Source organism: Lepidochelys olivacea (assembly GCF_965140295.1).
Source record: "Lepidochelys olivacea isolate rLepOli2 genome assembly, chromosome: 4".
NCBI lineage: Eukaryota > Metazoa > Chordata > Testudines > Cheloniidae > Lepidochelys > Lepidochelys olivacea.
Genome location: NC_140414.1, coordinates 62,552,359 through 62,579,859, shown reverse-complemented (window position 1 = coordinate 62,579,859; position 27,501 = coordinate 62,552,359). Strand labels below are relative to the sequence as shown.

General features: G+C 43.0%; 1 protein-coding gene across 2 annotated transcripts in view; it reads right to left on the bottom strand.

Moving 5' to 3' along the window:
* Positions 1–27,501, bottom strand: part of ARHGAP10 (Rho GTPase activating protein 10) — a 242,359-nt gene that overhangs the window by 148,890 nt on the left and 65,968 nt on the right. The window contains exons 2-3 of one of the 2 annotated variants that reach the window (XM_084625524.1): positions 6,178–6,273; positions 6,017–6,078 (exon numbers count right to left, since the gene is read on the bottom strand). The exons of the other annotated variant lie outside the window; for it this stretch is intronic. Of the exons in view, the coding sequence (XP_084481650.1) occupies positions 6,017–6,078; positions 6,178–6,273 (158 nt within the window). The remainder of the gene's footprint in view (positions 1–6,016; positions 6,079–6,177; positions 6,274–27,501) is intronic. 2 annotated transcript variants of the gene reach the window in all.

Sequence of the window (27,501 nt, the reverse complement as noted above, 5' to 3'; positions counted from 1 at the left end):
CACAAAGTCACTATTCACTTTCCGAACATCTTGGCCTAGGGATTGGCAGAGATCAGATTCTCAGTAAAGCTAACTTCACCAGGGAGTGGGGGTGGTGCATGGGACAGAAGAGTAAAGTGTTTAAGGTTTGTGCATTTCTATATTATATATACACAAATACACACACAACTGTACATATGCACATATATACTTTACACAAAAAAAATGTTAAAACAACTTTAAAGTTGCAAAGTCAAGCACTCAGAAGTTGAGATAATGCCAGAATTGTGCGTTATTTCAGCCCCCTTGTTTGTATGCATTATGATATAGTCTCCAATTACATCATCAAATACGATCCCTCCCACCCCCGGACCCATCTGACTCAGGGCACAGGATGGATGGTCCTCACTTAACAAGCAGGTTTTAAATATTTTGTTTTCTCCTCATTGATCAGTGTGTGCCTCCTCCCTTAATCACTGCAAACTATTCAAACCCTGCTCTGAAGACATAATTATTAAATTTTGTCAGAGGCCTTCCTATGGTGCTCATTACTATAGCATCAGAGTGTAGAACATATTTATTTTTACAACACCCCTGTGCAATAAGGAGTGAGGGCTGGGACAGAGAGAGATTAAGGTCTAAAGCATCCACTAATTTCAGATGACTAGGACCTGATTTTTCAAAGTACATAGCATTATATAGTAGTTTGTATAACCAAAGCACAGCTCCCGTTAACTTCACTTGCAGCTGTGAATGCCTAGCACTTCTGCAAATCAGACCCCATATTGAGTCTGGCCCCCAGAAAATGAGGTATATTCAGTTAAGAACTATATGTGAAAAGTTTAGTTTTAGTGACTTCCTCAACCATGAGACCCTCCTCTTTGTTCCTGCAATCCCCTGCCTCATTCACCACACAACTTCTAACTGTTGCAACAAATGAGTTCTACAGACAAGTCTCCTTCACTACACAGCCCTGATTCATACCCAGAGCAGATCCATCCTCAATGAGGTGAGGGTTCTGTGGGAAAAACTAGTATACAATCATGTAATTAAAGACATATATGCAAAGGAGCTGAGTTTGTCATCCTCCTGCCCCAGACTCATCATCCCAGTCCCATTCTCTTCCCCTACCCAGTTCCAGTTTCCACTCCTGGGGTTTTTCTCCTAACCCTTATCTCCTTGGCCAGCCAGACCTACTCTCCTCCAGACTCCCCATCTCACCTTCACCACACACTCAATCCCAGTAGCTTTGCCCAGCCATAACCAGTTCCCCCCTCCCATGTCCTCATCCTATCAGTCTGTCTCCTCCCTTTGGCCTACAGTCACCCTCACACTCACTGCCTGCTCCACCCCAGCCTCCCTCCCTGGGCTCCTCAGCCAATCTCGGTGTCCCCTCCCCCTCCCCAAAGACTCATTAGCCCAGTCTCTTTGACCCAGGCTTCTCCTCTCCCCATCACCCCCATCCAAGTCTCCAAAAGCACATCCCTGACATGAAGGCCCCACACTACCAAATTGAGTCCCCGCTGGAAGGCAAGGGGAAGCTGGAGCTTCTCAAAGAAAACGTTGTCAAACATTTCACATTGGCAAAACACATTTTTCCCTAGCCTCGGTCTCAAACGCAGCTGAACAGTTTTGGCCGAAATTGTCCAAAAAAATTCAGTGTGAGGCAGACACACACTAATCATTTGGGCTGAAGTTTTCTGTGCTGTTTGGCAAAGGTTATAAGCAACTGAAAACAAGGTGTTGTAAGGGGAAGCAATAGCCAACCTTAATTACAGGTGGTGCTATCAGCCCAACCAAAAATATACACACTTACCTATGTTCCTACATGCATGTATTTGAAGGTACATACACTATTGAGAGAACGGACAAGGTTCTGAGGTGCAGCACTGAACTCGCAGCCAAGGGTTACGGGGTGGCCAAGGTGGCTTTAAGTCACCCTGAGAGCTTGATTAAATTACAGCACCCTCCCTGGCTGCCCTACAGACTGCAGAGATGTGTGCTCTGGTCCTGTTTGCAACATCATTGCCAGTCCTTAGCCACATCTCCCATCACCAGCATCCGTGTGCAGGTCCTTAGAAGACAACTTCATGACTGTCGTCTGCAACCCTGCACTAAGGGAAGCCCTCCTCTGGCCACAACCAGGGCTTCTGGGAGCCCTTTATACCACTCCAGCCCTTTCATGTGGCATAAAGATGCCACAACAAGAGTAAGGATCTCACCCTTAGAGACAAAATAAATTAAATTCAAAACATGGGCAGAAAATACTCCACAATTTACACACCTTGTTATTTTTCAAATATTTTCAATTTCAGGCCAATTTTAAAAAATGTTAAAGCTCTAACTCCCTAAGATATAGGATCTACAGTGGAAATAGTAACTAACTATCAATCCTAGAGTTAGGATCTATCATACCTAAAGTAAGTTGACTGGAAACAAGATTCTAAAGTAAATTTTAAGTTAACTAAAAAGAAAGTTTTCCATTAATGGCTGACGACGACTCAGAGTGACTACAGTTCTCTAATTAAACTAGAATATTTTTGTAATGCCGAATCAGTTAGACATGACTTCTGGTATTCCACTCATCCTTAATATAACAAACATTTCCAGAATGGCCTCCAGAGGCAAAGTATCCTGCTTCATATTTGCCTCAGGGAATTCCACTAAGTTACAGTGTTATGGAAAAGTTCAATTTGTTTTATGTGGGCCACTCTATAATTCAACTGAATTCTTGAGTTAATTCGGGATTTTCTTTTCATAAACCTCTAAATCCCTCAGTATTTAGAAACATGACCTTTGCAACCAATGCAAGTCCTTAAACTGAAAACAAAAATAAAACTGCTTGATTGCAGCTATTAAATATCCAACCCATGCCAGATCAACATGGTAGCAGACCAAATGAGTACGCTTGTGATGGACAGTATGGAAAATTAAGATTCACATCTACACATGTTGCAAATGCCTTTGAAAACTATGTAAAATATACTTGAAAAACCTTTTAATCCAAGTCTGGAATTCAAAGTCTGAAATAACTGCATTTACCATATGGATATTAAAATCATTTTTGCATTCGCTGAATACACAAAATTAAATTTTAAAAAACAGCAACCTATTAAGTGTACATGTGTGTCAGTAATTAAGCAAAAGGAATTCATACAGTATATCTAATCTGTAACTGTATTTCTTATCTGCAATTCTCTCAACACAGTCACAGCCACTCTACCGGTCACAAGCCTCCACATTGCCTTTCAGGATAGCAAAGAAGAAGAAAAAAAGCCTGATAAGAGGATGCTGTTATGGGAGGAACTCCTTTGTGAAAGGCTTTGAAATGTGTAGCATAAACATTGCACCACAACTGAAAATCTTTATAGCTCTGGCGCCAAACGTTGTGGGTGCAGAGCATCCTAACATTCCACTGATTTCAACAGAACATCCATGTAATTTTGGCACGATTACACTGTTCATTGAGAAGCCAAAGAAAAGGAGTCAGATCAGCAGTCCATCTCTCCCCAACAACACACAAATTAATGTTTTCAGAAACTAATCCTCTTGGTTCTCTTTCCACTTGCTCACTATAATGGTGATACAGTTCTAAAATATTTGCTAGAGCAGGGGTGAGCAAACTACGGCCCGCAGGCTGCATCTGGCCCACCAGCTGTTTTAAGACAGCCCTCAAGCTCCTGTGGGGGAGCGGGGTCTGGGGCTTGCCCTGCTCCAGCCGGGGCACAGGGTCAGGGGCCACCCCACGTGGCTCCCGGAAGCCATGGCATGGCCCCCTTCCAGCTTCTACACGTTTCAGTGGCCCTGCTCCAATGGCCCCCTCTGCCTTCGGATGGGGCAGCGTGCAGAGCTCCTCGTCGTGCCTCCGTGTAGGAGCCGGGAAAGAAACGTGCCGCTGCTTCCGGGAACCACTTGAGGTAAGCACCACCTGGAGCCTGCAGCCCTGAGCCTCTCCCCACGCCCCAACCCCCTACCCCAGCCCTGATCCCCCTCCCACCCTCTGAACCCCTTGATCCCAGCTCGGAGCACCCTCCTGCACCCCAAACCCCTCATCCCCAGCCCCACCCCAGAGCCCACACCCCCCAGCCGAAGCCCTCACACCACTCCCCTACCACTCCACTACAGACTACCTTGAGTTAAATTAATCTTTTAAAAACACCATATTCCTTGCATAAAACAAGTAACAGTGAAATCTTACCAGTTACCATTCACTATCATCACCATTTATTTAATGGGGGCAATTACTAATAAGTACTGAACCTTAAAATCAAAATCTATGAGCAGAAAAGCCAGGCATTTAAAGTGGAATCTATATATCTTATGTTTTTCTAAAGCCCCTTTTACGGTAGCATTTAAGCACTGTTAAAAATTAGTGAGCATAAAATCTCAAAGTAAGTCCTGTGAGACAAAATCAGCATTAATTCCACTGTGGTGGAGTCCCCTGTTCTTACCAGATTCATATGCTGTTCAGCTCTTGTCTTGGCGTGTCATACTCCCATGTATACGGGTAGTTGACAGGTCATCCTAGATCTCTCAACCATCCTACCCCACACACGAGATGGGGGAAAAAATTAGCAGTACAAAGCCTCCATTTTAATCATTCATCTATTGTATTAAACGGAAGAGATGCAAGTCAACAACCTGCATAGTCAAAAACCATGCCAATAAGCTTACTTGGTAAGCAAGGAGGCTACCTAAACAGAAGAACTGATGCGCGCTGTGCTAGAGTATATAAGTACTGATATAAGAAACCACATCTCAGGAAAAGTATTCAATCTCCATTTGGAATTAAATATTAGCTCCACGAGGAACTTTGTCATCAGATCTTTCACTGTCTGAACACATGCATTACATGATCTTTTCCATTCCCGTTAGTGTTTTCTATAAGGCAATCAGCATACAGTACATGTATAGTGTCAAATAACCTCCTTACCTGCCAACGGGCTGCATATGAAAAGAGGAAGTAACACCATAGCCATTGCACAACTGCAGTGTCCAGAGATTATATAGCCAAGAGTGTAATTTTCCTTAAAGATGTACTGAAAGCCAATCCCAACATCTTGCTGCACAGCACAACTATAATGGAACAAGTTCATCAACTGAAGGCAAAGACCAAGCTATGCCCCTCACTTCTACCCACCAAAAGTTCTGCCTCCGATCATGGAACAAATCTGGTTATTAAACTCCCTTTCTTCTCTGCTTTTTCACACTTGTTTTTAATTTATCCTTTTCTTTAGGCAGTGCCATGCCATCTTCCTTTTGTTCTCATCCTGTCTATGCACAAGGAACAGCAGAGTATAGAGGCTTTTTTTTTATCATGGGCCCTCCAATTTAGCATCTCCGTGTCAGGCAATCCCTCTGCCATAACACATGTTCAATACATAATGCAGCGTCCCTAGGCAATTCAGAGGAAGAACTGCCTGCTCACTGCCCACTGACCCTAACTCTGCCAGAAGACCTGGCTCCAAGCTGGGACAGAATGGCAGAGCCTCACATTTTTCCACCCTGAGAAACCATGACTGCCCCTGGACATGCTATTGCCAGAAACAAAATAGGGACATTAAAACTGGAGACACAGGCAGGAGAGAACTGAACTGCTGAACTTGTTTCAGTGCTGAATATAGAGCATTTGGCAGGCTTTGAGCAAAATGGCTAAGGTTTGTGTTTTGGAGCTATAGTGGTCCTGGGTTCAATCCCTGATGATCACCCAACCATGGCGTTGTTACAGGTGGTCTCACAAATTTTGCATTTTTTGTTTTTTAGTATAATATGCAAACAATGTTACATAAGTGTATGTTTTTGCATTTAATCTGTTACTACAATTCTGGGCCAGTTCCTTGTCATTGTCTTAATTATCAAAGCCGTTTCCTTTCGTGAGAAGAAACTGCAACCTGTAAATCCAGATTAGTGAAAAAGAGATTGCACAATAATAAATCACTGATGCTAACACTTTGCTGATTAATACAGTGGCAAACAATGCTAATTTGCTCTTATCTTAATCCTTTTAACAATTTGTTTACAGTAAGTTGCAACTCACCAAGATTTCTCTTTGCTCTTCCAGATTTTTTAAGAAATTTGAGAACTCATGCAGGGATGCATCTGTAACACCAAAAAAGAAAAAAGGAAATAATGGAATAGGAGTGCATAACAAAACCAGTAATGCACACGCATGTGCGCGCACACAGAGCTCTTACATACCTATACATCTTTCATCATCTGTCTCTGCATCCCCAATGAATTCAAATTTAAAATCCCTCAGAGAGTGGGCAAACTTTCTTTGGGCTGCTGAAAGGTCTGCAAGGCAAACAACAAGGATTTAAAACTATATTTGTCTTTAATTCAAACAAAAGCCTTTAGCAACTTGAAAGTCATGTGAATTTGATATTCGGGAAATGTGTAATTTTTTATATCTTTCAATAGACTTCAGCAATTTCTTGTCCTATACTGAAGTTCCACAGCTATGCAATTCTTAAATTCCATTTAAAAAGACAAATGCATTGCACTGCTAATATTTTGTACAGAAATAATTCCGACTTCCCTAGCCAGTTTCTCACTGCTGCTTTTATTGATAGTATTTGACTACTATTGGCACAAAACTGCTCTTGCTTTGGGCAGACTACTTCCTTCCTTCAAGAAGCTACCAGATATATTAACTAGCCAAAATTCTGCTCTCAGTTACAATATCACGTTATAAACTATTATGAAGATTTCTAATATTGAAGTTGACATCAAAACATACACTTGTCTCCTGTAATGTCTGATTACAGTACATGAGAGAGTTTGGAATGTCATTGACCCTAAAAGGCAGGTCTCAGTGGAGAAAAGGATGAAAGTCCCCATACGCTCTTAACTTGCAGTAAAGATTCTCCTTACATCTTCATACTTGGCCAATATTAAGAACAATTTGATATATTTAGTTAATCTTTTAGCTATCTCATGCAATTCAGAAGGGCTAGGAGTAACTATTATAAAACACACTGTGTAAACATTTTATTCTCTAGGTTAGCTGGAGCTGAAACAACACAAACTGTTTACACACCCTTTTAGCAGATACTGTTTCCAGTCTGCTGTATGTTTTTCCCAATTTCATAGATAAGGATATATCGGACTCGAAATGCTACATTGCACTGTGTGGTGCCAACTAATTAAAGGGATACTATCCAATTCCTATTCACCCTAGCAGGACACAGACACAAAAGCCACATATTTTCAGATCCCTTTCCTCTTACATTCCCTTCCTCTCACATCTCTCACCAGATTCCTATTCTCCCCTCCACCTTACACTTCTCTTCCACTCCCCACCCAGTTTGTGCGACAGAACCATTCTAGTTGATCCCACAGTGCTGGGTTTTTCTCCCATGAATGGTGCTACAACTATGCATTCTCCCTTCAACATCAAGACTCAGGGGCGGGGAAGGGGGTGGCAGGCACAGACCGACATCACGAATACTCCCACACCTTGGGAAAGGGGAAGGCATTTTCAAATTAAAATGCAACCTGTTAGCTGCAGGGGTGCATGTAATGTAGAAAGCGTGGACAACATAAGTTCAGATGCTTCTTTGTTACAAGCAGCTTGGGACAAAATATGGCACGATTTACAAATTGAGAATAAAGTCCACCTCACTATTTGTCTGATCCAGAAAACTAGAACTGAAAGTAGGAGTCACGATGTTGCATTGAATTAATGGAACAAGGGTATAAAAATAATTTAGTATTGTTGAGCTACGGGTGATGGGAACCAGCTATGTAGTGATGCCTTCTCTACAGCTCCTTCTCTTTGCCCTTTGGCCCAGATGCTGAAGACTTCAAATACCAAGACTGGGAAAAAGAATGCATATCATCCCATCACTAATGGCAAGTCCTCAAAGGTTAATAAAACCAAAGGCTACGTTAAGTTTTTTGCACTGCCCCCTGTGCTCTGTCAAGTCCCTCTAAGAAGGGCTCTAGAGCTGCAGACAGAGTCCCACTGGAGCATTCTGCCATGGAGTAGGTTGGATTATAGGTTGAGTATGAGTAAGCATGGGATTTGTGCCCATCATCTCTACAAGGACAGACTGAAGAGATAACAAAATCTCTGTGACAGGGCTTTAAGGGCCAGGAGGCCTGGGCTAGTCAGCTCCACTTGTATCATAATTACATGTCTCCCAGTTTTAGGAGGCTGGATTAATTGGGGTCAGGTGACAACCCAAAACACCTTGACCTCATAAAAGAGCTGAGAAATCAGTTTGGAGGAGGAACCAAGAGAGCAAGTTGGGCTCCTGTGGAAGGCCCTGAAGTAGTGTCTGGAGGACCCCTGGAAAGCAACCTGGAAATCAGTGGACTATCCCAGAGTGGAGAAGATAGAAAGGTAGCCCAAAAGGGACAGACTCTGAGGGGACTCTAGGGAAGAAGACTAAGAGTCAGGGCTCTATCCCAGTGCCAGAGACTTAAAGGTAATCCAGAAGGGACTAGGAACTGAGCCTAGAGGGTGGGCTAAAGAAGAGCCCAAGAGGAGCAGAAGAACTTTTGGTTGTTTGGACTTTTGTTATCCAAGAAGGGAATTGAACTCAGTTATCCGGTCAGAGGTCTGAGACATGTGAATCCCTGGGAAAGTAAGAAAACCCAGGTGAGGAGAAAGTGAGGCAAGAAGCCCCTGCAGCACCATGCTCAGCCAGCTGGGCGGGGGAGGGGGGAGAGAGTTTACAGGACAGGCATGCCCTATGGTAACCTCTATCTCCCAAACTTTATATTAGGGATGCTAAATCCTTTAAAGACTGACAGAGGGAAAAAGTGCAGCGTGAACAAAACAATCACAGTACAGATTGGTTATTTGTAGTCCCCGTTGCTGGGCACAGTGATTAATCACCACAAAGTGATCTAATAATGTGTAAACCTCTGCACAAGCCATGGAATTGGTGGGGAGGAGAGGGGAAGACAAGGACATAACTGGGAAAGAACCAATCATTATTTCCAGAAGGGGGGTGACAACTAGAGAGAGAGAGATTCTGATCTACAGAAAGGATGTTTGAATTAAATGATTCAACAGGCTGCAGGAGACAAAGCATGCAAGCATTGTTGACATAAGGCTTTTAATTCTATTTAGTCAATAGACTGTCACCACAAGATTTACCCCATCTCAAGAAGGTTTGCCTAGAATCCAGCACTGTCTCATTTTATTCTGTTAATTTATGTTAAAATTCATTTATATTTTTCTTTCCTATGCCAAATAAATCTTTTCCTAACATACTTGGATTTTGTTTCTGTGATAGGAGACAGTCACTGGGGACAGTTGTTCCCTGGAAACAAAATGGAAACTTTGCCCCTCTCACCTCCCAGAGAGGTCTGAGGCTAGGTGACAGGCTTGAGCACTCAGTTATAGACATGGGTATGGAGAGCTATTCCCAAGGCACTGGACTCAGGACACTGAATGTAGTCAGCTCAGCATGGGGAAAACCTGAAGACCATGATCAGGGACAGCTTAGTGCAGGATTTATTTGAGGCTTGAAGGGGCAAACATTTTAATCCTGTCTGGAAATCATTAGGCAATCAGTTCACCCTTCTAAAATCAGGAAAAACAAAGTTGTTGATGTAATTACCACAAATACTATAGAACTCTATAAAAATATATGGTGACTCCAGAAACAAAAAGTGGCAATCCACCCCCATACACACATATAGTACTGTGTTATTAAACAACAACATGCAGTATTTAAACCATAAGTTACAAGCTTCATAGACACTAACTCTCAGATATACATTTCCTTGCATCCTGTGCTAGGAAAAGCACTTTGCTAATCTGCATATATCCCGTATATCCCTAGTTGTTAATACCCAGATATTTTATGATTTGGTAGAGAAATACATCTCAGTTCTGTTTCATAAAACAAGCTTCCTTTATATGGAAACATTCTACTGCTATAACTTCAAATAAGAAGCAGTATCTTGGGTTTATAGCACCTGTGCCTCAAAGGACCCCCCCAGAGTATTTCACAACCGCATGGGACCAGGGGCTGTGAGTTATATGGGCCCGTGATGCCCTTGCTCCAGCAAATTCAGGGCACGGGAGTCCAGCTCCACCAATGTTCGGGGCCGGGTCTCTCCCCTGGCCCCGCCTGCTGCCCCATGCACCTCCCCCGGAACGTAGCCCGGCCCCACCTGCCAGCTCCAAGAGCCTCTCCTGGAGCATCCTTGCCTGTGCCCTTGACAGCTGCCCTGCCGCTCCATGCTGAGCTCCCTCGCTGGCTGCTGCCAGTTACAAAAGGGAGAGGCACCGCCACCTGCGGAAGGAGGAGGCGGCGCACATGTGATGGCAGCCCTTTCCCTCCCTCCCCCGGCACCCACCACAAGGGAAGCAAAGGGGCTTCCTGGATCTGAGAGGGGGCCCAGCCCCTAGGACAGAGGTGGTCAAACTACAGCCCACGGGACCATCCTGCCCGGCCCCTGAGCTCCTGGCCAGGGAGGCTAGCCCCCGGCCCCTCCCTCACTATCCCGCACCCCCCCCCCCCCCCAGCCTCAGCACGCCGCTCCTGCTGGGCAGCGCAGGCGGCATGGCTGGCTCCAGCAAGATAGTGGGGCTGCGAGCTCCTGCCGCTCTGAGCAGCATGGTAAGGGGGTGGGGAGCGGGGGAGTTGGATGGGGCGGAGGTTCTGGGGGGGGGGGGCGGTCAGGGGACGGGGAACAGGGGGGGTTGGATAGGCATGGGAGTCACGGGGGGGCCTGTCTGAGGGCAGGGGTGTGGATAGGGGTCGGGGCAGTTAGGGGACAGGGAGCCGGGGCGGTTGGATAGGGGATGGGGTCCTGGGGGGGGGGCGGTTAGGGGACAAGGAGCAGGGGGTCGGATGGGTCAGGAGTTCTGAGGGGGGCAGTCGGGGGGTAGGAAGTGGGAGGGGGCAGATAAGGGGTGGAGGCTAGGCCATTTGGGGAGGCACAACCTCCCCTACCCGGCCCTCCATAGGAGTTTCACAATGCCAATGTGGCTCCCGAGCCAAAAAGTTTGCCCACCCCTGCCCTAGGAGCACATGCAGTGATTGTGCTGGATGAGTGTGCTGCCTGCAGGGCGAGAGCTGGGGGGACTGTGGAGTCCTCCTCTCTGGCCCCAGCCCCAGGGCAGCCTGCTGCGCCCCAAACTCCTCATCTCCAACCCCACCCCAGAGCCTGCACCCCCAGCCAGAGCCCTCATCCCCCGCACCCCAACCCTCTGCCCCAGCACTGAGCCCCCTCCTACACCATGAACCCCTCATCCCTGGCCCCACACCCCAACCCTCTGTCATACCCCTGAGCCCCCTCCCACACCCCAAACCCCTCATCCCCAGCCCCACCCCAGAGCCCTCATCCCCCCGCACACCCCCACATTGTGCAATATAGGGAAACTGTTAAATGCTTATTGTTTCCAGTCCATTTTTACATTATTTTAAAAAATAGAAGGCGGGTGTGGAGGAGTGTGGCAGGACTTGGACCCATTCTGAGCACAACCAGAAATTATACAAACCTGCCACCCCTGCATGGGACTAATCCTACAAGGTGCCTCAAATCTTTCAATATTGTCTTGAAGGCCAAAGGGAAATGAGGTCACTGAGCAAATTGCAAGTTCTGGTCCCGTTAACAATGCACCAGGAATTCAGGAAGGTAGAATGCAAAGACTTTACTCATTATAATTTTCCCAGCAGTATAGCATGATGATGACAGGAGGAAACATGCAGAGACCAGGAAGAGAGTTGTATGTTGCTGAAAGTCACTGCTACCATCTAATGGGAAAACAGGAAAAAACAAGCAACATCTCTAGACATCACTGTTTAAAACCATTTGGTGAGAGGTGTCAAATATCAAAATATCAGTATTAGGACCAAGACAGTTTTAATTATGATAGATTGCCGGCAAAAATCAGAGTTAAGGTTGCATCAGAGAATTGTGTGTAAGCAGGGAAAGAATGGGAATATCTGCTAAATGTTTTACTACGGGAAAAAATTAAAACAACCTAACAGAATCGACCACTGGACGGCTTTTCATTTTCTGTGTAGCTGAAACTTGTATAGAAATAATGTATTCTAAAATACTGGGGGAAAAGAGACAGATGTTTCTGAAATTAGGTCCCTGGTGTCTCACTTTTTTTTTTTAAATAGTTTTGCGAAGTGTACAAATGGAGATTCTACACTAAGCTTCTGATGTAGGTTACAGTACACCTAAAATTTTCACACATAATGCCTATATTTTTCCAGTTTACTGTTCTAGAAAATACTGTTCTATCTCATAACTGATTTAAGCTGTGCCAGTTTGGAAGCACCCCATGAACACTATGACAACACTGCTTTCTAGGCAGTGACCTGTCTACATATGACACCAGATTCCAATGGCTCCATTTACTCTAATGTCAACAGGGACTTCAGAGTCACCAATCTGAAGTGCTGCGTTAAGTAATGACAATGTTCTCTGCTAGGTAATGTCCTAGGTCTTCTATACATGACAGCACATTCACACCAAGTTGCAAAAGCCACATTAAATCTAAGTTTTCATAGTCAAAAACAAACTATAATCTCTAGTGGTTCACTACATCATTATTCTTTGCAAGGAATTGTATTACCTGCTTTTTATTTTACATCACCAATTTATGCAGGTTCTTTAAAACATAAGGCAATTCACACATCAAAAAACAACTACCTTCGTTTAATGTTAGTTAAGGTTGTGTTGTTCTACCTTAATAACATTTTCCTCAGATGCTGAAAGGGCACCACATACCAGCTGTGGTAGCTCAGCAACCACACTTCTGTTTCTCTGCCTACAACAATAATACAAAACTCAAACTCTTCTTACTCCTTCTTCAAGACACCCAAGGCTTCACAATTGACATACAGCCTTAACGCCAACAGACATACAAGGACATATTAAAAGTAATAATTTTTATTTTCTTCTTGTAAGATCTGCTTCTCTTTTTGGATTTCTTAAACACAGGTTTTGTGTTTGCTTCAAGACTCTTTAAAATGCAACAAATTTAATAGAAATTGCCTAGACAACAAATACAATCCAATTTTTGTTAATTACCTTATGACAAACTTAGGATAGTCACAAACAAATATTAATTCCTCTCACTTCTCACAAAACAGAAAAGGTTTTAAAAAAATTCAAAGTCAGCCCGTCAATCCCAATAAGTTTGCAAGTGAAAACATGTTTGCTGCTTATTAAAGAAAAACAAAATATTTGGCATTAGATTGAAGTTTCTTTACGTCAAGAGGGGATATTTCTCATGAAGAAAATAGTTTCACATATAAAGACATTTTTCTTGCTGGATTAATATCCTTTTATAGACAGTACTATTCTCAGAACAGGACTTTTAAGATGTTAACAACCATGTTTTTAAAAAGTTGATGTATCCCACTATCAACAAAAGTACCCATCAAATTGAAAATCCAGAAACCACAGTATTTAAGAAGAAACACTAACGTAACTCAGGTGTAAATAGCGGATTTAACAACAGTTTACTGGCTAACTATGTGTTTCTTTTTAAATGGATGACAGTTTGAATGTTTGATTCTGCTGCATCTAAAACCCCAAACATTGCCGCCTGATGCTAATAACATGAGAGGCTGGAAATGAAAGTCTAGAAACAAGAGAAATTGCCTAGTCTATTTTCACTGTCCAACCTGAGAGAACTACAGAAAATAAACAGCATAAATAGTGGAAAGAACATCCGATATCAAAATTTATTAATTCTTAGTTACCTAAAGACACAATAGGAACAATGTCTCTAACAGGAACTGGCTAGTGCTAAAAAGGGTGGGCTATCATGATGGAAGAGATCTATCTGTAAGTAGCTATATGCATCACATGCCAAATTCTATTTTGGTTTATTTTCTGTATTTTTAATTAAAAACAAATGGTATTTCTAACAGTTGCATAATTAAGATATACTATCAGCTTCAATGCATCTTGAAGTCATTAACAGTGCTGTAGACTTGCAGACTTTCATGGTGGAAAAAGTTATGATTTCAAATGATAGAAACTAAGAAATATTTTGCATATTTATGAAAATATATATATACTATATTCGCTAAATATTCTGCTCTGTAGAGGCTTGTTTAGACTTGCATATTTTGATTATTGGAGGGAAAAGATAATGTGTACACTACGTTTTGGTACTTGCCCAACTAATTAACACCTGGAAGAAGTCAGCTGCAAAATCATATGATGTATGAGGAAACTGCTGCATTGAAATCTAGCAAAACAATCAGGTTACCCTGTCTATAAACAATTCAACAGGAATTTTAAACTCTGAGATAAATGGGACAACAGGAATAGCAGGGTAAATTACTTTTGATGAATCATGTAAGAACTGGAGCATATTATATACAGTAGAATCTCAGAGTTACATACACCTGGGGAATGGAGTTTGTTTGTAACTCTGAAATGTTGGTAACTTTGAACAAAACATTATGGTTATTCTTTCAAAAGTTTACAGTTGAACATTGACTTAATACAGCTTTGAAACTTTACTATGCAGAGAAAAATGCTAATCCTAACCCGCCACACCAATCTGCTTCCCCCATTTCCCCTGCCCCACCCCACCCCACACGCCTTGCCCTACCCCACTGCAGGCACTCACCGTTGTATAGGAAACAGGATGGTGGCCATGCAGGGGGCCCAGCACACAGAAGAGGAAGATGGTCAGCACTAGGACCCAGGAGGCAATGAGCTGGAGAGGCCACCCTCCCTCACCCAGCAGGAGAAGTGCGTCCGTCCCATCCCCTCCGCTTGTCACCCAAGCCCTGACTGCAGGAAAAGGGGCCAAGCGAACTGGAAACGTTCCAGGGGCAAGGCATGAGAGCAACAGAGCCCTCCTTCCCCCGGCAGGCCAAGCAGAACAAGCCCTGGGCAGCTTGGCGCTCACAGAAGAGCAGTAGGGGGAAGAGCAGTGGCACTTGACCCCATGAGACCCCCCCCCATGCCTCACCTCTGTTGGAGGGAGCAATGTCCACTTCCCCCCCACAAAACTACACCCATGTGTGTGGCTGACAAGTCAGTTCGTAACTCTGGCGTTCGTATGTCTGAGGTTCTACTGTCCTGAAATTTTTAAAATGAGATTAAATAATTAAACACAGACAGAGGCATACCCTGCTGGAACAAAACCAGCTAAGTTTTTAAGTATACAGTTTGAAGTGCTCGCACTCCTTTAGAAAAGTGCATAAGTTGTACAAAATTATTAACCCTACATATTATCTGTATACACAGCAGGCTCTCCACTTAGTCATCAATGATAGCAGCATATCTAATTGGGATTTAATACCCTGCAAGCAATAATACACAAAAATAAAATCTGAAAATGGAGTTTTTAAGCATGATTCCATTTATAACAATCTGATGCTTCATACTACAGAACTGTGTTAGGAAGAAATTTGCCAGAGACACTACAGCAAAGTCAATTTGATCCCATGTTCACTGTGTATTGACAAGGGTAGGCTGAAAGCAAAGGAGGGATGGGAAGACAAAGATACACATTGCAAGGGAGCAAACATGCAATAACCTTCCCTTTTTTAGTAGTGTGTGTGTGTGTGATTACATAATGAAGTTCCACTTTGTGAAAAAACATTATTTTATTTGCCTTACAGTACAGAGATGTAAATCCTCCGAAGCAATAAGGCCCCCGCTGCATCCAAAAAAAAAATTAAGTAAAATAAGATAATTACTATATGGTATAATAACAAAGTAACAAACTGTCTGGCACAGGCAAATCCTTAAAATGTGCTTCCAAGGCTACTCTCAGCCACACAGCACCGGATGGTCTCTAGTAAATGGCCTTGGATCAGGCTTCTCAAAATCAGCAGATAATCTGCCCACTTCCCTCCTGTACCCTGGTGGTAGCATTTCCCCCCTACATCTTGCAGATATTATACAAACTACAACATGCAGCAACAGGAACATTTGGCTCACCAAGATCAAGTCTTTTCATAGGACATCACCACCAGCCCTTTAATCTACCTAAGGCACATTTCACAGTCATCCTGCACCTGTTCAGGTGATAGTTAAATCTTTCCTTACTAGTATCCAGGTGCCCAGTGTCTGACTTCATGAGCCAGGAGAGCAACTAACTCTCCCTCCCTCCCTCCCTCCCCCCCGTGCGTTCATGTTATGCACTGAATGATGCAGGGGTTCTGCTGGAGTGGAGGGGAGGGAAGGGGGAAAAGTGATCATGTAGCTAGAGTCTGTACCATAACAAACACATATATACAAGGAGGCAGAACTAGTGTTTCACTGGCAACCTTAAATCAGGTATTTCTGCCTTTTCAGTGTTTGACTTTTCAAACTTAAATACCATTCTTTTAATGTTGCTTATTTGTATACAATTTCCCAGTTTGTTTAAGGTAAAATAAAAAAAAAATTCTATAACGTATAAATGTAAGAACCTTGCATCATGAGCAGGATTTGAACAATGAGCCTTCCAGCCTGCAGCACAGACTTCTACCCCTTTAGCTCCAGGACTAACTTGATTACTTGGTGGCAGCAGCAGAAGGCTGTTGTCCTAGGAAAGGAGTCAGGCTATGTGGGCTCTGTATGGCTCCCTCTACCAGGGGATGGTAAAGAGAATCTGCCTAACACAGCAGATTGCAGGTTTTTCCCAGCGCAATGTTGTCATCTTGGCATTATGTGCCCAAACTTAAAATTCTCATGTTCAGTTATTAATTTTGGCATGTTTCCAAAATCTTTCCTGATTTCTGCAAGCAAGAGAAGGGAAATGGCCGTTTTCCACATTTTATCTCTCAGCAAAACCTAAACAGAATTTTACAGGCCAAAGAAAAGGCACTTATCTAGAATGACCAATTTTTCCACCTACTTAATTACAAATGTCTGCTGCAAACAATGGAGATATTAATGCTTCCAAAAAGGGGTAACAAAAATATTTTATATTGGAAAGTGTTAGGCAGCCAAAACATAGGAATTGCTACCTGCTCCCCCTATAATAAATACACACACACTTAAATTACCTTTAAAATGTATTCAGTTCAAGAGATGTTTTCAAATACCCTATAAAGATGTATATCAAGAAATCTGCTGAGATTACAACATTAAACATATTGTATGTATATGAATAAACCCCTTAAAAAAAAAAGAAGTCATTCAAAACAGGTTTTCCTCCTTCAGAACAGCATACATCTGAAAATAGTGTCAGCTGTATGGAGCCACTTCCTATCAAGGAATCTTTTGCATGTGAAGACAAAGCCAACAAGAAGATCAAACTTGCAACATACTCTGAAATATTAAGACAATTGTACATGTCAAAACATGAACTCAACATTCTGGCATATTTACAGTTACAGAGTACTAGGCCACATCTGCTGAACTTTAAGTGTTATACTAAAGCCACAAAGGATCAGAGACTAAGTTATATTTCCACCCATTTCCCCCATTCATTTGATCCACGAAAGTTAAGCAGATTTCCTCCAATACCCAGAGAAAGAACCTAGATGATATAATTTCACTCTCTGCCTCATCCTTAAGAGAGATGGAATCCAAGCAGACATAGGAAACTGAAGTATTACACAAGCGAGGAATTCAGAGATTAGCAAAATCATTGCCCAGTGCCCCACCTCCACATACAAAGGCTACATTTTCTCTCAACACTTCAGATTTTAAATGTATATATAACTGACTGCCTAATGTGTCACTGTTTGGAAGAACCTCAGATCCAACTGCAAACTGCTTAGGCTGAGGTGATCTCTGCCTCAGATGAGTACCTCTGATTAAACTTTAGGTTTGTCAATCTATTTCAAAGACCTCTACATCTAGTCCTCTCCATGGGGGAATGAGATACCCAGTATAAGGCTTTTGAAGGGTTGAGGGAATCCTAGGGTATACCTACACTACCTGGGACCTGGATCGACAGGCAGTGATCGATCCAGTGGTGATCGATTTATTGTATCTAGTCTAGATGCGATAAATCGACCTCTGAGTGCTCTCCCATCGATTCCTGTACTCCACCGCCACTAGAGGTGCATGCAGAGTCGACAGGGGAGTGGCAGCAGTCAAGCCACCGTAGTGAAGACACTGCGGTGAGTAGGTCTAAGTACTTCGACTTCAGCTACATTATTCACATAGCTGAAGTTGCGTAACTTAGATCGATCCTCCCCCCGTGTAGACCAGGGCGTAGAGTGGATCAGTAACAGGTAGGACACAAGAGAAGAGTAAATCAAACAGTTTAACTGAGGTCTTGTCTTCACATGACATTAGGGTGCATCATCATATCACACACTAACTGGCTGTGTGGACCCTTCTGCCACACACTAAAAGTTCCTTCAAACAGGACTAAGTCAACATGTATTTGGGAACTTTCAGTGCATGCAAGCAGTATCTATGCAACCAGTTGCAGTGTAACACACAAGTACACACTTAAGTTGACCACATGCTTTGGCTGGGACAGTCCTTTTTTTAAGTCCTGTACCAGCTGTCCCAACTTTTTTTCCCCAAAAGGAAGAATTTGTCCTGTTTACTCTTGGTGACTTGATCAGTTGGCAATAGGGTTGCCAACTTTCTAACTGCACAAAATCAAACATTTTTGCCCTGCCCTGCCACTTCCCCGAGGCCCCGCCCCCATTCACTCCACCATCCCTCACTCTCCCCCACCCACACTCACTTTCACTGGGCTGGGGCAGTAGGTTAGGGTGCAGGAAGGGGTGAGGGCTCCATCTGGGGGTGCGGCTCTGGGGTGGGGCCATAAATGAGGGGTTCATGGTGTGGGAAGGGGCTCCAGGTTGGGGTATGTGAGGGAGTAAGGGCTCCAGCTGGGGGTTAGGATGCAGGGTGCGAGCCCCAGGAGAGAGTTACGGTGTGGGAGGGGGTCCCAACCTGGGGCAGGGGTTTGGGGTATGGGAGGGGGTTTGAGGTACAGGCTCCAGCCAGGCGGTGTTTACCTCAGGAGGTTCCCAGTTGGAAGTGCAGCAGGGCTAAGGCAGGCTCCCTGCCTGCTCTGGCTCTGCGCTGCTCCCGGAAGCAGCCGGCATGTCCGACTCCTAGGCAGAGGCATGGCTACGGGGCTCAGTACGCTGCCCGTGCCTACAGGTGCCACCCCTGCAGCTCCCATTGGCAAGAGGAAACAGGGCAAATGCCCACTTTTATCAAAAAAGTGGGGTGCAGAGCAGAGGGGGCAAGCAAAGATGCCAACCCTCCCGCAAGAGGGAGGTAGGGGTGGGGGGAGGGAGCAGGGTTCCAGCAACCGAGCAACAGCCTCTTGAGGGGGCCTTCTCAGAGTTCCAGTGACCAAGCAATAGCTTCGCAGTGTGTTGGGGGGGAGAGGGGGAGGCAAAGGGTTCCAGTGACCAGGCAACAGCCTGGCACGGCAGAGGAAGGTTCCAGCAACCGGCAACAGCGTGGAGAGGGGTAACCTCGGGCAAACGGCTGGGGTGTCCCATTTTCTCTTCAGGAAATATGGTCACCCCATACACACTAGAATTCACACCCCAGCTGGTGCACACTAACACACTGTGTAGACAAACCCGAGGTACAACTTGCAGTGATAATTGCCCTGGGGGCAGCCTGTAAATGCTATGTCACGTACAAATCCCAGGAAGAGCACTGCACAGAAGGGACTGTGGCTATACCAGGAGCCCAAATACCTTTAAAAAAATCTGAGTGTTTCAGCTGATTATATAGCTTTTAAAAATGTCACTAGGTGCCTAACTGCATCTTTAGGCATCTAAAAACCTTTACAAATCTGGCCTAACGTATCTATCTTAGTAATTTCTAAGGAGATCACAGCACACAGGCTCCAGAAGGGAGTCTTTCCATTGGCTTTAATATGAGTTGGATCAGGCCAAGTAGCACTGAAATTATAACCCCTCATCGGAGCAAACCGAAAAACAGAGTGTGACAGCACTGACATGATGTGTGGGCCCTCTCACCCTCCTGTGCTCCTTCCTGCTAGGGAAATCTTTGCCAGTGCTCTCAAAAGCTGACTCCATGCCAGAAGCGTCTTCTCTCCCTACCCAAGCCTATGTAACTGGGTGGAGGGGAAGAGAAGATGCTTGGCACCTGCTGACTCAGGCCAAAGTTTCCCCCACCTAGACGGGACTCTTCTCCCCACTTATGTCCAGGGCAACCTCCTACCCAGTATCAACCATTGTCTAGTAGGTGTCAGAGCTGCACCTTTTTAAGAAGATCTTCTCTGGGGATTCTAGGGCGGCCTCCCTCAGGAAATATTTTTTGAAAAAGCTTCACTGTGCAACCTGATGCGTTCTAAGAGGTAAAATATTAAGGACATATTGACTCTGAAACTGGGAATGAGCCTCCCAGCATGGGTAGACAGACTCACGCTAGCAGGGCTCAAGCTAGTGTGTTAAAAATAAAAGCATGGATGTTCCAAATCAAGCTCTGAAGCCTGCTCAGCCCCACGTGTTCTGGGTCTATTTGATCACTAGATTTGGGGTCGGAAGGGAATTTTTCCCCAGGTCAGATTAGCAGAGATCCTGGAGGGTTTTCACCATCCTCTGCAGCATGGGGTACAGGTCACTTGCTGGTTTAAACTAGTGTAAATGGTGGATTCTCTGGTTTCAGAGTAGCAGCCGTGTTAGTCTGTATTCGCAAAAAGAAAAGGAATACTTGTAGCACCTTAGAGACTAACCAATTTATTTGAGCATAAGCTTTCCAATGAAGTGAGCTGTAGCTCACGAAAGCTCATGCTCAAATAAATTGGTTAATCTCTAAGGTGCCACAAGTACTCCTTTTCTTTTTGGTGGATTCTCTCCAACTTGAAATCTTCCAATCATGATTTGAGGACTTCAATAACTCAGACAGAGGCTATAGGTCAATTACAGGAGTGTGAGAGTGAGGTTCTGTAGCGTGCAATGTACTGGAGGTCAGACTAGATTATCATGATGGTCCGTTCTGACCTTAATGGCTGAGTCTTTTGATAGAATAAGTTACAGAAAAGTTTAAATTTTCATTCCAGTGTTTTGGACATTTATTAATTTTGCTCTCTTAATGCACTCTGTACCAGACACCTTCCCTATTGCTTAATCCCCAGAAGCCCAGCGGCACTTTCAGCAGCAGTTTGCAGCCCAGCATTCAATTCACTTGCTTTTTTATTACATAGTAATATGGAACACTGAAAAGCTCCCAGTTTAGTTTTTAAATGATAAGTTAGAACAGTACAAAATGCTGCTGCTAAGGCAGTTTGGCAATTATGAGGAGGGAGCTATCACTGTTTATTCTTCAGCTTTTCTTCTACACCCTACTTCATAAATTTTGTGCATGCGTTTTTGAAATTAGGTTCCAATTGTGCACCAACGACAGCTGGCTGTCAGATGCAACATCATTAAATTGGCCCAAGCAACTAATCAAAATGTGGCTTCGAATAACCAATGGCCACCACATTCTAATCAGAAGCAAATGGGGTATAGTAGCAATTTCTCCAGAATGGAGTATGTTGTTAAAGGATAAATCCCATGTAATTATACTATTCTTTGGAAGCAGAAGCCAAAACCTCTCCGAAAATGGCAGTTTGTTTAGTTTTATATGATGTGACTTTCGTGTTTTAATTATTTCTAATAACCAGTGGTTTCAGTGTTAACACCAAACAAAAAATCTTACAACAAACAGCACACTAAGGATTTTGTTGCAATATATTTTTGTGCTTTTATATTTTTCTGCCAAGAAATAGTTAAAATTTACTGTCGCACTTGTGGAGGTAAATTACTCACTATGGAACTGTGGGGGGGGAGGGGTTGCATGTGCGTGCAGGTGCACGCACACCTACCAACACGGAAAGTAGTCTCTACTCTGTCCAAGATCAGCAAGTAAGCCAAACACATATAAGCATAAATGTACATACATACACATAGTGAGGGGCCATAAACAAGCTTTATTTTTACTTTGTTCCTCTAGTTACATGCCAATGGCATTTCCATTACATGTGTACTTTTTAGCGGTCTGAAAAATGCCTAACAAAGATACTTCTTTAAACTCTAGCTGTACAAAATGTCCAGTTTCTATCTGTTGTATTTCTTGTCTTAAAGTTTGAGGTGTGAGACATGGGAGTTAAGTTTTACTCTAATTTTGGTTTGCTGAAATATGTATTTGTTACACTATTTTTAACTATTAGATAAGGATTGCATTTAGTAACTTTCAAGAGCTGATGCTTAATACAGTTACCAAAAAGAATTTCTATAGGTTCTGCACAACCAGTACTATTTACCCTATATTTTGTGTTAATCATTAACTTAGCCTCTCCATCTCAGCTGCATAATTAGGTATCTTGGTTTATGAACATGGTGATCTCCCATGAGACACAAAACAGACTGCTTTTTTCAGAAGTCAGGTTGCATTGTTTTAAGCAGTGCACTAACTACACCCTCCCCCAGAATCTAGAGCACAGCTTCTGACTTGGTAATGATTGTATTCTGAAAGTAATGAGAACAAAGAGCAAGTTACATAATAGTGTAGGAGTCAGGCAGTTATTTTTGTTAAGTACTGTTTAAGAGTTTCACTCTTGGTAGTTTAAAAAAAAATGGTAAATACATTAAAAGAAAGGAGAAGTTTCATTAAAATATGTTCGTGTTTGGAAGGTTTCTGTTACAAGTTCCACACAGCTGACGTATTTAAATTGGGAGCTCTTCAGGGCAGGAACCATAGTTTTGTTTTGTGTCTGTACAATATTTAGCACAGTGTGCCCTGGTCTTTACTGGGTCTTGGGGCCACCACCACAATACAGATAAGTAACAATAAAACTGCCAACAATTTGAAGATGGGGACAATAATTCTAAGGAATGGTTGTTACCTTTGCCAGTGCATATAATTTACCAGTACAAAATAGAAATGACATTATATATAGTATATTTATGTACAGATACATTCTATGGAGTTAAAAGTCACCTTGCTGCGTAAAAGCTATGCTAGGCCTTCCACACCAGTTGTGCAGGAATGGCAGCAAAAACCCTCTAGCTCGTTCTAAATAGGTGGGGCAGTGGCCACTATGGAGATCTAAAAGGATGTGCACAGGGCCAGTGGCTCCTATTCCAATGCATAAAATGGAACAGCATCACAAAGAAGTAGTCCCAATTCAGGGTAACTGCTTTGGAGTTTGGAGTGAAATCCATGCCAACACAGTTTATGTCCAACCCCAAATCAGATGACTCAGGCAGTGTGCGGGGGAATAGTGATGGTCACCCTTATGTAAGTCTTCACCATATGTCCTACTTTGGATATAAACTGGCATTAATACAAAGCAGGGTAACTACAGTATGCTTTCTGCCAAGATATCCAGTTTGCACACCGCTTAACAGATACGAGCAACGATTTCACTCTGACACCACAAATGCTGCATCAGTAAAAGCACTGCTGGAAAACAGAAGCACTCTGGTGAATCACAGGCAGCAAAATTACAACAAACTAATCTAACCCAGTCTGCAGCACTTTGTTAACAGGGACTACCATAAACAGGGACTGCCATGGCAAACAGTAGTCTAGACACTTCATGCTATCCAGTCTCCACGTGGTGGTGCGGAATTTGAAGGAGGAAGAAGAGTGCATAATTTTAGTCTAGAAATTTATTAGGACCACAGGACTCATCTGGAGATGTACAAAATGAATAGAGTGGGGTTTTATTTAACAAAATTCAGCATTTATGTAACAGAATATTGCAGCATAATGTTTCTATAGGTTACAGTATACTGCATGTCTTACTAGTTAATACTATTAGCATAAAATACAAAGCATTAAATACTATATAAATCTGAAATAATTTCAAGTAAACAGCAAAATGTAGCCTATTATGTAGCATTAAATGAGTAAAGGGTTTTGTTCAGTGGCATTTTATGCAAGACGGGTCACATGGAAAAGTTACGATTTGCTGAAGATGATTATCGTATTTGTATGCATTTATCATTTTTGTATCTGAAGTTATAAATATTGACTATGTATCTTTATTTCAAATGTACTTACACCTGGGTAACGCGCACTAGACAAGATGCTTTCAATCTCTAGATAGTAGGTGGGGAAGGGCCTATTCAGGGCAATGGGCCATTAGGAAAAAACAACAGGCCTTAGGAGAAGCTTATCTCCCAACTGGGGATCCTTCCTGAGAAGCTACAAAAAGCCTGTAAGTAATGGCTGCTATGACTCTACAAGGACATGTGATCAGACCACACCTCTGGACTCCATCTTGGGATGTCTGTATTTTTTCACAGACTGGTCTGGGAACCAAACTTTGGAACAAAGGATTCCTGCCCTATGCAAAAGCTATATAAAGGAAGGGAGTGACATCATCTTCACTCCCCAAACAAGATGACTCCTGGAAACACCTGAGGAAAAAAGACTGAACTTGGGGAAGTGCTGGACCCAAGCTAAAGGGATTTCTAGTCTGTGAGTGAAGAACCTGGGGATTCCAATCTGTAAAGCAAGTGAAGCTTGCCCCTTAAGAATCTGCAGCCTGTTTGTATCATCTCTTAGGGTGAGAATCTGCTCATTCATATCCAATCTATTTAGTATATTAAGCTTAGTTTGCATTTTTTGTTTATTTGCTAGGTAATGTGCTTTGATCTGTTTGCTATCACTTATAATCACTTAAAATCTATCTTTTGTAGTTAATAAACTTGTTTTTGTTTTATCTAAACCACTGAATTGGAATGAAGTGTGGGGGAATCAACTTAGGGGCAAAGGCTGTTGCATTTCCTCTCCACATTGAGGGAAGTGTGATGGGTTGGATCACAGAAACCCACTTGGGGCTGCCAAGTGATGTGCCAAAGACTACCTCTGCCCCTGCTTTCCTGCCCTGCCAGCTTGGGACTTCAGTGCCCTGCCTGGTTTGAGCCAGACCCACTGCAAACCCAGACCCAGGTCTGAACCACATCCCCTAACAGCTGTAGGCTTAATTGAAAGCAGCTTAAGAAGTGTTCCTGTTTTTAACACTCAGATGCCCAACTCCCAATGGGGTCCAAACCCCGAATAAATCTGTTTTACCCTGTATAAAGCTTACACAGAGTAAACTCAAATCGTTCGCCCTCTATAACACTGATAGAGAGATATGCACAGCTGTTCCCCCCCCCCATTAATATTAGTATTAATAAATACTCTGGATTAATAAGTAAAAAGTGATTTTATTAAATACAGAAAGTAGGATTTAAGTGGTTCCAAGTAGTAATAGACAGAACAAAGTGAATTACTAAGCAAAATAAAATAAAACACGCAAGTCTATGTCTAATACAGTATGAAAACTGAATACAGATAAAACCTCACCCTCAGAGGTGTTCCAGTAAGCTTCCTTTTACAGACTAGACTCCGTCTGGACTGGGTCTAGCAATTGCTCACACCCCCTGTGGTTACTGTCCTTTGTTCCAGTTTCTTTCAGGTATCCTTTGGGGTGGAGAGGCTATCTCTTGAGCCAGCGGAAGACAAAATGGAGGGGTCTCCCAGGTGTTTAAATAGACTTTCTAGTGGGTGGATACCCCTCCCTCCACCATGTAGAATTCCAGCTACAAGATAGAGTTTTGGAGTCACATGGGCAAGTCACACGTCCATGAATGACTCTGAACTTACAGGTAGCAGCCATGGTTCACATGCTTCCTTGAACGTCCTCATGTAGACTACTTATGTGGATTGGAACCTTCCAGGATCCATTGTTAAGTGCTTCTTGATTGGGCACTTAACTTGCAAATTCTTTCTAAAGATGCTGACCAAATGCTTTACTAAGGCTACTTTAAAAAATCAAGCACGTACCCAGCCAATATTCATAACTTTGAATACAAAAATGATACATGCATACAAATAGGATGAATAGATTCAGTAGATCATAACCTTTACAAAGCTATGTTATATGGCATATGTAGCATAAAACATATTCCAGTTATGTCATATATATATTCATAAGCATATTTCCATAAAGCCTTACGGCGTGCACCGTCACAGGAGGGAGCAAACTTTATGAGCTTACATTGTACAGTTCCCTGTGCAGCGCAAGATGGTATAATTTTGAGTTTATACTCCAGAAGGGTGCGTGCCTGGGAAGCTGGGAGTTGCCTTAGCTGTAGCCTTACTATGCAGAGGCTGGTCAGAGAACCTGCATGTAACTGCAGCTGGGTGTGTCCCTACCTGTATGTATGCTAGTGAAAGTGCAGGCTGGAGGGCTTTGCAGCTTGTCGCAGCAATACAGTGGAGGGAGCCCAGGCTGGAGAGTCAGGGGGCTCAGTGGTTCCCCCATTCCAGGTAGGACCCCGGGGTGAACCCATCACACTGACCACAAGTGAATTAACTAAATATTAATTTTAAAATCGCTCTGTAAATGGAGTATTATGCCAATTAGGCATTTTTAAAACTGCCTATAGATCTGACTTTTAATACATGTAAGTTGCAAGAATATTTAATACTCATAACAAAGAAAAAAGGAAATATCACAAAAAAGGTAACATTAGCTAGCCCTCAACATTTTAAGTCTAGCTTCTCTTTTTCATGAATGGCTTGGTGCTAGGTTGGGGACAGATTAATTAATTCAATCATATTTACATGTCTAGTGATTTTTTTCAACATCCAACATATTGGCACCTGAGCCATCATCAAGGAAACAGAGCAAATCAAGTTTCTTGTACAGTGAACAATAAGGCCACTATTATTCATGCTGACAGACTGCTGTGTCCCAGCAATGCCTAATATAGTATTTTTCTTCCCTTCCTTATCATTTTGGGCCTGACTGGAAGCAGATTAAAGTCAACAGAAATCTTTCCATTGGTTTCACTGGACTTTGGTTCAGGGCCTTACTGTTCACTCCCATCATGTATCTTCTCACTATGCATCATCGTTTTGCTGCAGGCTCTAACTGTGACTTCTCTGACCCCACATAACTTTTAATCCCTTTTCCAGAGCCCTCCTATTTCTCCGCTTAAAACGACCTGTTGTAATAATGACATTTCTCCTCTTCTTTTGCATACCCAGTATTTTGTTTTTACTTGGGATCACCATTTGCTGACTCATGGCAGGGGTGGGTTGCTATTGATATCAATTATTTTAATGCTATTGGCTGCATTCATCTATTGCCAGTGCATTGGATCAAAGGACTTCTGTAAATTAAAAGGTAATGAAAAAGAGTGCACTATAAAGAAAGCAAATCCTCATCCATTTTATTGGTTTTTTTCCTCTCCATTTCTTTCCCAAAGTCCATTACAACTCTTGAATGTAAAGTGTATGCCATATGTAAGCACTCAATTGCCTAAGGTGCAAAGCTGCTGCAACTGCAGTCCAGCAAGGAAGGAGCATGAACTGGAGCTTGGCTTGTTTAGCCTAACCAAAAGAAGGCTGAGGGGAGATATGATTGCTCCCTATAAATATATCAGAGGGGTAAATACTGTGGAGGGAGAAGAATTATTTAAACTCAGTACCAACGTGGACACAAGAACAAATGGATATAAACTGGCCATCGGGAAGTTTAGACTTGAAATTAGACGAAGGTTTCTAACTGTCAGAGGAGTGAAGTTCTGGAACAGCCTTCCAAGGGAGGCAGTGAGGGCAAAAGACCTATCTGGTTTCAAGATTAAGCTCGATAAGTTTATGGAGGAGATGGTATGATAGGACAACATGATT